The 15,731-nt window shown below is 47.4% G+C and overlaps 1 protein-coding gene across 5 annotated transcripts in view; it reads right to left on the reverse strand.

Moving 5' to 3' along the window:
* Positions 1-15,731, reverse strand: part of LOC147102163 (myeloperoxidase-like) — a 91,011-nt gene that overhangs the window by 17,371 nt on the left and 57,909 nt on the right. For all 5 annotated transcript variants that reach the window (XM_085964430.1, XM_085964429.1, XM_085964432.1 and 2 more), the window contains 3 exons: positions 7,630-7,800; positions 3,258-3,495; positions 1,980-2,185 (listed from right to left, as the gene is read on the reverse strand). In XM_085964430.1, the coding sequence (XP_085820556.1) occupies positions 1,980-2,185; positions 3,258-3,495; positions 7,630-7,800 (615 nt within the window). The remainder of the gene's footprint in view (positions 1-1,979; positions 2,186-3,257; positions 3,496-7,629; positions 7,801-15,731) is intronic.

The raw sequence follows: 15,731 nt of genomic DNA on the forward strand, positions 1-15,731 counted from the left end.
TGATAGTAGATTGGCGGTTAGGATCAGATCAGCCATGATCTTATTGAATGGCGGAGCAGGCTCGAGGGGCCAATTGGCCTACTCCTGCTCCTATTTCTTATGTTCTTATTTATCCAATTCCCTTTTGAAAGTTACTACTACATCTGCTTCCATCACCCTTTCATGCAGTGTATTCCAGATCACAACAACTTGCCCCATCAAAAAAATTCTCCACATCTCACCTCTGGCTCTTTTGCCAATTACCTTAAATCTATATCCTTTGGTTTCTGACCCTTCTGCCGCTGGACACAGTTTCTCCTTAATTACACTAACAAAACCGTTCATAACTTTGAACACCTCTATTAAATCTCTCCTTACCTTCTCTGCTCTGAGGAGAACAATCCCAGCTTCTCTAGTCTCTCTGTGTAACTGAAGCCCCACATCCCTGGTACCATTCTAAAAAATCTCTTCTGCACCCTCTCCAAGGCCTTGACATCCTTCCTAAAGTGTGGCGCCCAGAACTGGTCGCAATACTCCAGCTGAGGCCTAACATCTGAACAGATCAACTAAAGCAAGTAAGTTATGATGAATCTTTATAAAACACTGGTTTGGCCACAACTGGAGTATTGTGTCCAATTCTGGGCACCGCACTTTCGGAAGGATGTGAAGGCTTTAAGAGAGGGTGCAGAAAAGATTTACAAGAATGGTCCCAGGGATGAGGGACTTCAGTTACTTGGATAGACTGGAAAGGCTGGTGTTGTTCTCCTTAGAGCAGAGAAGATTGAGAGGAGATTTGATAGAGGTGTTCAAAATCATGAGGGGTCTAGACAGAGTAGATAGAGAGAAACTGTTCCCATTGGTGGAAGGGTCAAGAGCCAGAGGACACAGATATAAGGTGATTGGCAGAAGATCCAAAGGCGACATGAGGAAAAACTTTTTTACGCAGCGAGTGGTTATGATCTGGAATGCACTGCCTGAAAGGGTGGTGGAGGCAGATTCAATCGTGGCTTTCAAAAGGAAATTAGATAAGTACCTGAAGGAAAATAAATTGCAGGGCTACGGGGAAAGGGCAGGGGAGAGGGACTAGCTGAAGTGCTCTTGCAGAGAGCCGGCACGGGCTGGATAGGCCGAATGGCCTCCTACTGTGCTGTAAACTTTCTATGATTCTATGAGTTCCATCACTACAACACAAGACCAGCAGGTTAAAGAGGATTAAAATCTCATTTAAAAAGGAGTGGTGGGTGGGACAAGCTGCAGTGTGTTGGAACACATGGGAGTAGATTTTAACTGTCGGGCAGCTGGCCAGCGGAGAGCGTCGGCCGCCCACCCCGCTACATTTTGAAAGTGGGCCTCGTTACCATGCCACTGGTGAGCTGCAGGCGCCAAATGCTACAGCTCACAGTCTCCAGGTTGGCGCAATATCTGACCACCCAGAGACCGACCCGGTTGGCCAGAAGTTAGGTCCGGGGGGGGTGGGGGGGGGGGTGCTGCGGGAGAACAATTGCAGAGAGGGGGGAGCCCAGGGTGTCACCAGCTTCTTGTAGACCTCAGGAGAACACGCCTGCTCCTCCTGACACTATGATAATATTTTTAAACTTAGCTTTTTGGTGCCTCTTCTACTGTGCTGCCTGGTAAAAATCAGCAGAACCTACACAATGTCCAGTTGTCCATCAAAATTGCAATTGGGGTCCCACATATGCCCAATTTGCATATTACAGTACAATGCATTTTGTAAAGAACAGACCTTCATTGCTCTGTTCTGTTTGATCATCAAGCCAACTATCAACTTTTATCCCCACCAGATCTGTTGATTTTTCCCCTTTTACAGTATCTAGAGAAGGTTCTCTAACCGCTCTCTCACACTCCTGTATCCAAAAAGACTTCTCTAAACCCTCTCTCACACTTCTGTTTTACATCAACAGCTCAGCTTACTTTTAGCTCGGACAAGAACTATGCTGATAGACCAGAAGAAACATGAATCTGCCCTGGGGATACTTTACCTTCCACATCCTCTTTCCAGGCACTTAGATCTACCCGTGGAATCTGAGCACAGTTGACATATCCTTCTGGGTACGGCCTGAAACTAAATGCATCCTGAGGGAGTTCTTCAATCCTGGTATTATCACAGATTAACCTGGAGAGTGAGACTTGCTTCAGAGCCTGCTGCTGGCTGGCAGTAAAAAACCCTTGGTGTTCCCACCAGAATCTAAAGGACAAAGGAATAGTACAATGTTAGATTTAGAGTGTTAGGCAATTCTGGGACTCTATGATCTGTGAGCTGTGGTGAGACTGCTCTCAGTTGTACTCAATGGGAAGTTACAGGGAAATTCCTTGGAGCTGCTCCCACTCTGCCGGGGTTTCCTCACCGCAAGTACAGCAGAAACCTGTTTACATTTGTAAAGGGAGTTTCTGGCATATGGTCTATAATTATTGTAAGTTGTTTCGTTCACCATTGAAGATCATCCCATACGCACAGCTGTGTAGCATCGAGGCATACAGTGCAGGAGGTCCCAGTCTCTGCTGACTCAGTCAGGACAGTAGTTAGGACAGCACAACTGGCCTTAACCTCACCTAGTCTTGTTTTACGGAGAGGAAAATTAGCCAGGGTTTCTGCCCCTGACCGCAATCCAGTGACCCCGTGCTGGCAAGTAACCATGTGTAGACTTCGGTTGAGGACAGGATTGGGCTCAGCTTGATGTCCAAAGACAAATGACCTACTCACACTCACTGCCAAAATTGACACACGATTAGGTTAGTCGGGTGAGGTACCCAGCTCCTATGGAACTGTCCCACAGCAGCGGGCTTTCAGGAGAGAAGCAGAAATAATTGGTCATTTTCTTGAAGCAATTGCTTCTATTTTCCCCAGCTGTGTTTTTTCAGCAATAACACTGCTCTTCCCATTGGCTTCCTCAACTCACCTGTACCAATATAAGCTGCTAAGTGACGACCAGGTGCTTTCTCACTCAAGGTCATTGCTGTTGTCAATAACAACTCAAGATTAGCCAAAAGGAGGTACTCAGGATGGTCAGTCAGTAAGTCCTTCTCCTGCACATAGTGCTTTAAATTTAATTCAGCCAGAAAATGACAAAAATCATCCCTTTCAGCAGGAGAGCTTCAATGTTGCTCAAGGCTGGGACTCAGACTCAAGCTCTAGGATTCAAACCTAAGCCCTCTGACTGGGAGCCATCGTTCCACTGCATGAGTGAGTCAGGTGCCCGAAGTTTTATTTTTAAAAAAAATCGATTTTCATTGTATATAAAGTAACAGTTATCTCTTACCTGTCTCCATCTCTCAGGTTTTTGAACTGCTGTCCTATCAAACAGGCAAGCAGTGGGCCCAATCTTCCACCTTTCACAGATGGCTCAGACACTCCCCCCAGCCATGGCTCAATGTTGTCTGGAGTTCCGTACAGCCAGAACAGTTTCCTTGCCAGACGTGCATTTCTGAGGACTGCACTGAACTCCCCCACACTCTTGGGCTCAGAAAGACCACAGAACTTCCTCCAAGCATTGTAACCTGAGTTCAGATTAGAGAGAAGGGAAAAAAGGAATGCAATTTGCTTTTTGCTCTCCAGGTTTTCTCTCCCAATCCCTGCTCCCATGCCAGGGCCCTCAAGCAGCTCACCCCAGTGTGAGCTCTGCCAGATGGGCATTTCAGTCATACAGAGCCTAATGTCCACACAAGTACTTCCCACCAGGACCGCAGTCAGAAACAGGAAGTTCAGTTGATTTTCCCTCTGTAGCCCAAGGACCAGTTGTTGTGTGCCCAGCACCCCATTAACTGAGGTCAACTGAATCAGCACAGACCAGGGATGGGATCTGACACCTCCTTTGTCTGTACAGCTGCACCACATGACAAAATGTCCACTAAGATATTGGTGATTGAGGTAAAATACTAAATAATAAATCACACAGCGGTTGCAGGATGTCTGAGCTCCAACACTCTGCAGCAGCAATAGTAAACAATTGGGTTTGGGCACAGTGACTGCACCCATTGGCTACCTCACCTCATCCGTACCAATATAAGCTGCTGTGTGACAGCCAGGTGGTTTCACACCCAAGGTCACGCCTATCAATGTTCTAGTGGTTAACTACCAAGCAGAACCGACAGAGGTTTGTCAGCTGGTAATGCACACCCTAGACCAAGGGCAGTGCTTGTTGTGGGCATGGAGCCTCAGGAAAGAGGAAAAGAATTACACTGAAGAGGGAATCTTACCTCTCAAACTGATGATAAAATCCATTACTTGGGAGTGTACAAGGCAATGAAGGCATCTGATACTAGAACGGGGTTTATGCCCACAACAATGACACTCAGATTTTTTTTAAAGTGAAGCTGTCCTAGTGTAATTAGTTACTCTGTGATCAATTGCATTAGAGCTGACAGCCCTTTAATAGTTAAAGCCCTCTTTTGGTGCTTTAGCAACACTGGATCTCAGGAACGCAATGGTGTTCCTGACGCTCAGTATTGTTAAAGTGGGAAATATGATGTCTTCTCATCATTAATCTACAATATGCATAAGATTGCTGTCACTTCCAACAGAAAATGCCAGAAGTAGCGACGAAAGTCAGGGAGCTGGCAGAACAGTTTGTGCTACACGCCCTGCCATCATCCACCCAAGGGGTCAAAGGCCAATAACATGGATGCCAACTTCTCCTGTCGCTGTGTCTTAGAATCTGGCTTGATTAACATTCTGTGCTTAGAGACCTCTTAGGTTATGAATAAATATAAGGGCCCAAATATTCCGATCCCTACAGGTGGGTACGCTCTGTGTACCCACCCGTAGGGACATCGGAAATGCCGGTTTCAGGCATGCACAGCGCACACGCTGAAAACCGGCATTTCCGATCTGCCAAGAATGGTCTTGACTGTTCCTCCAGCTGCCCCAGAGAAGGGTCTCTGCGGGCGGATAGTTCCGCTTTTTGGAGACCCTCCGCCCACAGAAAACACTTACAATTCTTACGCCTGGTAAAAGCAGGCGTAAGGCCTGCTTTTACCAGGATAAGAGTTGAAAAAAGTTTTTTTTTTTTAAATTTCACTGATTTATCATTTAAAAATATTTTTTAAAAAGGTAAGTTTATTTTTAGCCCCATAAAAAACTTTAATTATCTTTTTCAAAAAATTAAATTTTTGTTTAAAATATTTATGTTTATTGTAATTTCAAGTCATTTTAAAAATGTGATTTAAAAAAAAATGTATTTAAAGATTTACTATGTTTTTTCATTGATTTCCATTCATATATTTGACAGGTCTTCCTGTCAAATGTATGAAGGGAGATTCCCTTCTGTGATTGGCTCCCCTTGGCCCACGTGATCCCAGGGATGCTGTGAACTACCTGCGCCCCTGGGATACGTGGGCCCTGCGCACTTCAACTTTGGTGAGGCCCAGGAGCCGAAGCGTGTGCGTCCCGGGAGCCCTCAGGTAAGGGCGCAGGTTTTTCCAGATCGCAGGCCTCCGCGATCGGAAAATACGGGCCAAGATGCTCATTGTTTTTAAGTTCGTGCCCTTCAACTGATAATTCCACATCACAGCAGCGTGGTGGAACTCCAAGGAGCCCCGTGCTGCTGCACTGTTTAAGCCAAGACTCTCAAGACAAAGACTGTAAGAGATTCAAGAATGCTGTCTTCTCTTCTCTGATGACCTTTCTAAGTTCTATAGAAGTTTGCCAACAATGCCATTTTGCTTCTGTAAAAATTTATGCCTTACAATAAACACAATTGCAGGTGTTAGTTTGAAAGATATGGGGGACAATTTTGCTCTAATTTTGAGGCACATTTGGGACAGTAGACGTTAAGAAATCCAGCATAAATCGGTTCCGCCTGATTCCTGCTGGTTTTAGGCCTCACTTTATTTTCCAGTCAGGCCTGGGACAGGCATCTAAAGCTCCTGCCCAAAGGGCCACAGACTTTAAAGATAAGCGCCTTAGGCCTATTAAAGACCATTCTTGTTGTTTTTATTCCAACTGGTATTTAGGCTTTCACTAGCCTTTGTGCCAGTTTTTAGTTATTTATTTATTTTGCCCTGAACTCCTTTTATTGGCACCAGAGGGTTTGCCACCAGGAATCCTTCGACCTGGCATTCAAAGGAAAAAGGGGACAAGCAGAGGAATGCCAGGCAGGTCAGGCCAGCCCGAGAGGCCAGAGCCCGCACGCCCAAAATCTGCAGAGAAGCATAAAACATCTCACTTTGGCAGACATTGGTGGAGGTTCCTCTTCCCAATGACTTTGCACCGGGAGACTCCCGTTGGCATCACAATGGGATGCAAATGCCTGGCTAACCCTAAAGCTGGAAGGTTTGTCAGAAGCATGTCAATCACCATCGCATGTCATACTTTACATGTTATAGCATAAAGCAGAAATGCCAGAGTGATCAGGAGCCAGCGTTAACTGTTTAGCTACACCTGCCAAGACTGCACCAGCCAGTTCTGCGAGCCCTGGGAGTGACTGTGGTAGCTTGTCTTCTCAGGGCCTGGATCAGCAGCAGGGAAAATGCCAAGCTCTGCCATCTGCTGCATGGACACCATGAACTTACACATGTGCAGGGACAATAACGGTCATTTGTAGGCTGAAACGTGGCTGGACCTTCTTACAGGCATGCTGCAGGGCTGACCCATGGGATGGTGCTACAGAGTGACAGAGGAAACTGTTCCTCACAAGCATCTCATGCAACAACACCTCTACTTCAGCAGCCATCAAGGAGGAGGCCAAGTACTCGGCTCCATCGTCACTTGTCTACACTCTCACGCCTGCACCTGGGGTCCATTTCCCTTAATCCCCGGCCCCTTCACCCTTTGCAAAGGTTACTGCTAGGTTGAGATGCCTATTAATGTTCTCCAGAAGCTTTCAGAATTCTTGCTCTCCTTGTGACACGCCCCTTTAATTGTCTGGTCCTTAAAATTTAACCTACACACAAGTTCCCTCTCTTACCAGTGGTGTCATCCCTTGACCAACCTGAGTTTGCATCAGTAATTAGGAATAATTATGCAAATGAGTTTAGAACAGAAAATTGAGTACATTTAGCAATTGAGATTCAGGTGGGTCTTAAGGCAGTGCAAACCAAATTAGAAGACAGAAATCTCTCCCATGGCCTGTCATCATGGTACTTTTTCCACTTTACAAAATAGTTAGGAGTGTGCGATGGGCAACCCATACTATCTCCAGCATATATCCCAGTGGTATACAAGTAGACTGCTTATGCTGCACAACTCTATCCTTTGTACTTCAGGGAAAAAGATTACATTTCAGTTCATAGGAAATACACAGCTCCCCATTACTGTGGCCTTCTACAATGAGCACAAACAAAGCGCATTGGGTACAAGGTATGTTGGGAGTGTGTGTGTATAAGTGTCTGTCTATGTCAGTGTGTGTATAAGTGTCTGTCTATATGTGTGTGTGTGTGTGTCTGTCTATGTCAGTGTGTGTATAAGTGTCTGTCTATGTCAGTGTGTGTATAAGTGTCTGTCTATGTCAGTGTGTGTATAAGTGTCTGTCTATGTCAGTGTGTGTATAAGTGTATGTCCATATATGTGTGTCTATATGTGTGTGTGTCTATGTATATATTATATATATATATATATGTGTGTGTGAGAGTGTGTGTATTGCCAGTATATGAGAGTGTGCGCATGTGCAGGCACATGTGCATATTTCCCAATACCTGGGAGCCCATGATCCCGGGAGCGTTGCAGATTTAATGAGGCCAGGTCCAGTGGTAGGCGGCTCGTCAACTCAAACAAATGTTGGCGCAGTTCATCCACTAACATCTGATTTTGCGTCTGTCGTTTGGCCGGATTGGCCAGTAACCCCCGAAGAATTGGCTCAATTCCACCTGACAGAATAAAACATCGTTTTATTAACACCAATTAATATTATTCCTGTTTCTTCTCCTCAGTATTTTTCATTCAGGTTGTTTTCTTCCCTTCAATTTCCATCATTTGGGAAGCCCAGAAAGTAGCAGACAGCAATCAGCCATCTCTTGATCAAGCACTTTTACTTATGTCCCACTTCCTTAATCACTTCCTGGCTAAAAGCATCAGCTCCAACTGGCTAGTGTCAAATTGGCATCTATATCTCAAAGATTTACTTCAAGAGATGGTTTGGAGTCCTGTCAGTGTAATGTGGCTGGCAGCAGGATGGTTGTCTTCTGCCCAGTCCAAAAGTGACCCATATGTGTATGGTGCTTGTATGTGTATGGTGCCTCTATGCCCATATGTGTATGGTACCTGTATGCCCATATGTGTATGGCTGAGAACAAGGACTGCAGGGAGGATAGGCAAACTGACCACGGCACCATGGTACAGGAGGCCATTCAAGTGGAGGGAGTGAAAAGGAATGTGGTAGTGGTAGGCGACAGAATAGTCAGGGGATAGATATATTTCTCTGCAGCCATGACCTGGAGTTCCGAAGGTTGTGTTGTTTGCCTGGTGCCAGGGTTAAGGATAACTCCTTGCGGCTGGAGAAGAACTTGGAGTGGGAGGCGAAGGATCCAGTTGTCATGGTCCACATAGGAACCAACGACATAGGTAGAACAAGGAATGAGGTTCTGCTGAGGGGGTTGGAGGAACTAGGATCCAAATTAAATAGCAGAACCTCAAAGATAATAATCACTAAATTGTTACCTGAGCCATGCACAAATTGGCGTAGGAAAAACAGATTAGAGGATTAAATGTGTGGCTCAAAGAGTGGTGTGGGAGGAAGGGGTTTCAGTTCATGGGGCACTGGCATCAGTACTGGGGAAAGAAGGAGCTGTTCCGTTGGGACGGGCTCCACTTAAACTAGGCTGGGACCAGTGTCCTGGCGAACCGAATAACTAGGGCAGTAGACAGGGCTTTAAACTAATGAAGGGGGGTGGGAGGATACAGGAAAGTACATTTAAAAGCAGCAATAGAAATGTCAAGGCCCTAGGGCAGAGCAGAGTTTTCGGTAAAAATAAGCAAAGTGGTTCAGGAAGGGACAGACAGAGTAACAAAGGTAATAAGGCATCAGTGACTAAGGTGACATCAGGGAAAAATAGAAATAAGTCAAAGCTAAAGGCACTATATCTGAATACGTGAAGCATTCACAACAAAATAAATTAATTAATAGCACAGATAGAAATTAATACGTTTGATCTAATAGCCATTATGGAGACGTGATTGTAAGGTGGCCAAGGTTGGGAACTAAATATTCCAGGATACTTAACTTTAACTTTTAGAAGAGATAGACAAAATGGAAAAGGAGGAGGGGTAGCCCTGATAATAAATGATGGGATAAAGACAGTACAGAGAAAGGATCTTAGCTCCGAAATTCAAGAAGTAGAATCAGTTTGGGTAGAGCTAAGAAACAGCAAGCAGCAGGAAACATTGGTGGGAGTTGTTTATAGATCCACAAACAGTAGTTGTAATGTAGGGCAGAGTATAAATCAGGAAATTAGAGACGCATGTAACATGGGTAATACAGTAATCATGGGGGACTTTAATCTACATATAGACTGGGCAAACCAAATTTGCAGTAATAGTGTGGAGGACAAATTCATGGGATATATACAAGATAGTTTTCTAGATCAGTATGTTGAGGAACCAAATGGGAACAGGTTATTTTAGATCTAGTATTGTGCAATGAGAAAGGGTTAATTAATAATCTTGTAGTAAAGGGGCCTTTAGGGAAGAGTGACCATAATATGATAGAATTTTATATTGCATTTGAAAGTGATTTAGTTAAATCAGAAACTAGGGTCTTAAATCTAAATAAAGCAAACTATGTAGATATGAAGGGTGAGTTAGCTAAGGTAGTTTGGGAAACTACATTCAAAGGTAGGACAGTAGACAACCAATGGCTAGCATTTAAAGAATTAATACATAATTTACAACAAATATAAATCCCTCTAAGACACAAAAACCCCACAGGAAAAGTGGTACAACCATGGCTAATAAGAGAAGTTAAAGATAGTATTAGATCAAAGGAAGAGGCTTATAATGTTGCCAAAAAGAATAGTAAGCCTGAGGATTGGGAGGATTTTAGAATTCAGCAAAGGAGGACCAAGAAATTGATAAAGAAAGGGAAAATAGAATATGAGAGTAAATTAGCGAGAAACTAAAAACAGACTGTAAAAGCTTCTATAGCTATGTAAAAAGGAAAAGATTAGCGAAAGTAAATGTGGGTCCCTTTCAGGCTGAGACAGGAGAAATTATAATGGGGAATAAGGAAATGACAGAGAAATTAAACAAATACTTTGTGTCTGTCTTCACAGAAGAAGACGCAAAAAACCTCCCTGAGATAGTAGAGAACCAAGGGCCTAGGGAGAATGAGGAACTGAAAGAAACTAGTATTTGTAAAGAAATAGTACTGGCCAACATCCTAGGGTTTTGAAATAGGTGGCTATAGAGATAGTGGATGCATTGGTTGTCATCTTTCAAAATTCCATAGTTTCTAGAACGGTTCCCACGGATTGGAAGGTAGCAAATGTAACCCCACTATTTAAGAAAGGAGGGAGAGTGAAAATGGGGAACTACAGACCAGTTAGCCTGACATCAATAGTAGGGAAAATGCTAGAATCTATCATTAAGGATGTGGTAACAGGGCACTTAGAAAATAATAATAGGATTGGGCAGAGTCAACACGGATTTATGAAAGGGAAATCTTGTTTGACAAATCTGTTAGAGTTTTTTGAGGTTGTAATTAGTAGAATAGATAAGGGGGAACCAGTGGATGTGGTGTATTTTGATTTTCAGAAGGCATTCGATAAGGTGTCACACAAGAGGTTATTAAACAAAATTAAGGCTAATTGGATTGGGGGTGATAGACTAGCATGGATTGAGGATTAGTTAATGGACAGAAAACTGAAAGTAGGAATAAACAGGTCATTTTCTGGTTACCACAAGGATCAGTGCTTAGGCCTCAGCTATTCACAATCTATATCAATGATTTGGATGAGGGGACCAAATGTAATATTGTGGCAGAGCCACCAAGGAACTCTTATACAAATGTATATAATTGCCTTTAAATCTGTATTCTTTCGCTGTATGTAAATAGCGCGGTCTCTAAAGGGTTAAGACCGAACGCGATAACGTCATCACATGGGTCACGTGACGGTCCCAACGGCGGGAAACATGATGACGTCATGACGTCGGACTGAGGGGCCTCCCCTTCTCAGTCCTCGTGGAGCCAGCATTTAGCAAGCACCTGTTGATTTGTTCTCCTACGTTTTTGTTTGTTACTTCCACCAGTTTGCATTAAACATCGTTTTGGTTAGCTGATTGACTTGCTCTCAGTATTTTCGTCAGGAATTTACCAATTCCTACAGTGGCGACCCCGAATCTTCATGGACGATCTTCGCGGAGGAAGCGAGACGCAGTGACATGATGGAAGCAAACGCAGTGGCTTTGAAGCTCCCTCAGTTTTGGGAACAACAGGCGACCTCCTGGTTCGTGCAAGCAGAGGCTCAGTTCGAACTTCGGAACATAGCGCAGGATCAGACCCGTTACCTCTACGTGGTCTCCGCACTAGACAGCTCCACGGCTTTGAGGATCATCAGCCTGCTGGAAAACCCCCCGGCAGACAGCAAGTACGACACCCTTAAGGCACGGCTTATCCAGGTATTTGGCCTCACAAAGTCAGAACGCGCACGGCGGTTACTCACACTGCCCGGGTTAGGCGACTTCAAGCTGTCGGAGTTAATGAGCCAGATGCTCACACTCCTTGGTTCGGAACCGCAATGTTTCCTCTTTCGGGAATTGTTCCTGAGCCAATTGCCCGAGCAGGTGCAAGCAGCCCTCGCGAGGTCGGACAATGCGGATTGTGTGGCGCTGGCCGCCGAGGCCGACACAATTTACGCTGTCATGCAACAAAACTGCGCCGCCACGAGGCATCCCGCCCAGAAGGGCCCCGCCCTGACGCCTCCACCATCCGGTTGGTGTTATTACCACGCCCGTTTCGGCCCGAAGGCCAGATGCTGCCGCCCTCCCTGCGGGTTCAAGCCTAAAGCAACGAAGACACACAAGCATCAACAGCGCGACGGGAAGACCGAACCTGAAGTAGGCCCCACGGCCGCGATGGCGATTGGCGATTCCGGGAAGCTATTATATATCACCAATTCCATCTCAGGCCGACGGTTCTTATGTGACACGGGAGCGCAGTGTAGCATCCTTCCCGCCTCGGTCCTCGACATCCGGGCTGGGAGGCGCAGTTGTTCCCTCCAAGCTGCCAACGGCAGTGCTATTCGTACATTCGGGAAACGGCGGGCCCAGGTGTGTTTCGGCGGTCAGCTCTTCCAATGGGAGTTTATCACCGCCAAAATTTCGCAAGTGATCCTCGCGCCGATTTTTTATGCGCCAACAGCTTGTCGGTCGATTTAAAAAATCGTCGTCTGATCAACGCCGCCACGTCCAACTCCATCCCGTGCTTTCGAGGGTCAGTCGCGTCGCACACGGTCTCCTGCGCTTCGCCAACGCCCAACGAATTCACCCGCCTTCTCGGTGAATTTCCAGAGTTAACCAGGCCCACCTTTTCTGCCATGACCGCCAAGCATAATGTGGAGCACCACATTACAACGACCGGCTCCCCAGTCTATGCACGGGCTCGGCGACTAGAACCCAGCAAACTCGCGGCCGCTAAGGCGGAGTTCGCCACAATGGAGCGGTTGGGGATTATTCGTCGGTCGAATAGTCCCTGGTCCTCGCTGCTCCATATCGTCCCTAAATCCGGCGGCGGATGGCGGCCCTGCGGTGACTACCGACGGCTTAATGATGTCACACCTCCGGATAGGTACCCCATACCACACATCCAGGGTTTCTCCGCGCATTTGGCAGGGAATTCGATCGTTTCCAAGGTTGACCTCGTCCGTGGGTACCATCAAGTGCCTGTACACCCCCAGGACATCCCAAAGACGGCAGTTATTACCCCCTTCGGCCTATTTGAGTTCCTCCGAATGCCATTTGGGCTCAAAAATGCGGCACAGGCGTTCCAGCGCCTTATGGATTCGGTGCTGCGGGACCGTAAGTTTTTATTTGTGTATCTCGATGATATCCTGATCACCAGCGCCACTAAAGAAGAACACCTCAGTCATCTGCGCACCCTCTTTCGCCACCTCCATCAGCATGGCCTGATAATCAACCCGGCCAAATGCCAGTTCGGGCTGCAGCAGATGGACTTTTTGGGCCACCGCATCACTTCGGAGGGGGCACTGCCACTCCAGTCAAAGGTGGAGACGATCGCAGCATTTCTGCGGCCACAGTCCGTCAAGGCCCTCCAGGAGTTCCTGGGTATGGTCAATTTTTACCATCGTTTTGTTCCCAGGGCCGCGCAACTGATGCAACCGCTCTGAGGCCCTCAGAGGAAAACCGGGAAAGGAACCCGTGGTTTGGATGCCTGAGATGGATTGTGCCTTCAGAGACACAAAGGCCACTCTCGCAAACGCATCGATGTTGGCACACCCACTGCCTGGAGCCACCATCGCTCTTATGACCGACGCTTCTGATTACGCCATCGGAGCCGTGCAGGAACAGTGGGTCAACGGCGCGTGGCAGCCACTGGCGTTTTTTAGCCGGCAACTGCGCAGTAATGAGCGCAAGTACAGCACGTTCAACAGGGAGTTGTTGGCGCTGTTTCTGGCTATCTGCCATTTTCGTTCTCTTTTGGAAGGGCGCCACTTCACCGCGTTTGTGGACCACAAAGTGCTGACTTTTGCTATGGCCAAGACTACCGAACTGTGGTCGGCTCGGCAGCAGCGACAACTCACCTTTATTTCAGAGTTTACCACCGACCTCCGTCACGTGACCGGCAAGGACAACGTGGTGGCCGATTGCCTCTCACGTGCGTCCGTCCAGGCCGTCCAGCTGGGAATAGATTATTCACACATGGCTGCCAACCAAGCAGCCGACCCGGAAACTCAGGCATTTCGTACCGACTCCTCCTGCCTCCAGCCAACAGATGTGCATTTCCACGCGGCGGGTACCTCCTTGCTCTGCGACATCTCCTTGGGGGATCCCCGCCCGATCGTTCCGGTTTCCTGGCGGCGGAAAGTCTTTGACGCCATACACGGACTTTCACATCTCGGCGTGAAGGCGTCTCAAAAGTTACTGGCATCCAAATTCGTCTGGAGAGGGATGCACAAGGATGTCCGCGACTGGGCGAACACCTGCGTCGTTTGCCAAAGAGCCAAAGTGCAACGTCATGTTAAAGCCCCCTTGGCCACCTTCGAAGTACCGGAACGCCGTTTCGACCACGTCAACCTCGTTGGGCCACTTCCGCCGTCACAAGGTTTCACTCACCTCCTGACCATGGTCAACCGTACTACAAGATGGCCAGAGGCGGTTCCTCTGATGTCCACTACCTCCGCGGATGTCGCCAGGGCTTTTATTTCCTCATGGGTGGCACGGTTCGGCGTCCCATCAGATATTTCGTCTGACCGCGGTCCACAATTCTCGGCAGAACTTTGGAACGCTGTAGCCTTAGGTTTGGGCACCAAGCTCCATCGCACCACAGCCTACCACCCGCAGGCCAACGGGTTATGTGAGCGCTTTCATCGGTCGTTGAAGGCGTCGCTGAGAGCCAGCCTCCAGGGCACTGCATGGGTAGACAGGCTGCCTTGGGTTATGCTTGGTTTGCGTACGGCACCGAAGGAAGACCTGCAGTCATCTGCCGCGGAACTGGTGTACGGCCAGCCACTTCGGGTGCCAGGCGAGTTCCTGCCGTCACCAACGAAGCCGTGGTCCGCAGCCGACCAACTGGAAGCTCACGGGGAAGCAGCCCAAGTGTTCCAGCCAATTCCAATGTCACATCAAGGTTTTCCAGCCTCCCACATCCCAATGGAGCTAATGCGGGCCAAGTTCGTTTTTGTCCGTCATGATGCCCATCGCAGTCCGCTCAGGCCTCCTTATATGGGCCCTTTCCGAGTATTGCAGGCGGGTGCCAAGAGCTTTATGGTCGACATCGGTGACAAGCCCAACCACATTTCAATCGACCGCCTCAAGCCCGCGCACCTGGACCTCGAACAACCAGTCGAAACTGCACAGCCACCACGTCGTGGTCGACCACCCGCTGCTACCACGCCTGACCGGATCGCTCCACCCACCCGTTCATCAACTGCCCAGCAAATTCCTCTCCGGGAATATAGGAGTCGTTCGAACAGGCTTGTCCGACCTCCTCTTCGATTGACTTTTGTTATTAAAGACAATTCTGGGGGGCGCATGTGGCAGAGCCACCAAGGAACTCTTGTACGAATGTATATAATTGCCTTTAAATCTGTATTCTTTTGCTGTATGTAAATAGCGCGGTCTCTAAAGGGTTAAGACCGAACGCGATGACGTCACGTGGCGTTCACAACGGCGGTGATATACCTATCAATTCCTCCAATAAAAGGCGAAGAGTTACGAAGGTGACTAAAGGTTTTTATTGACTAAATAACAGAGCCCACTCTCGTGGGTGATCCGATCCAAGCAGGAGGAATACCAGCCAGTCGCTCACCTTTATACCTGGCCTGGTGGGTGGAGCCAAGGCGGAGTCGGCAGTGGTCATCCCAGGTATAGCAGTGTGGCAAGAGGCGACCTCGTACCGTGATACAATAGTGGTCAGTGATACAGTTATAACGAACAGTGGTGAACAGTGCTAACTACTAACAGTGATACAATAGTGAACGTGGTTTACCACATTCACCCCTTGTTTAGAATTAAGTCCGGCGGGGTGAAGTGTACTACCAATTCTGGTAGGTCAGTCTGTCCGGAGGCTTCGTAAGCCTCTCCGATCGCCGCAGCGGTGGTGTTGCCTTATCCGGTGCTGGTGCCT

The sequence above is a fragment of the Somniosus microcephalus genome, chromosome 22, assembly GCF_052327205.1.
Source record: "Somniosus microcephalus isolate GS21.2 chromosome 22, FLI_Smic_1.0, whole genome shotgun sequence".
Taxonomy (NCBI): Eukaryota; Metazoa; Chordata; class Chondrichthyes; order Squaliformes; family Somniosidae; genus Somniosus; species Somniosus microcephalus.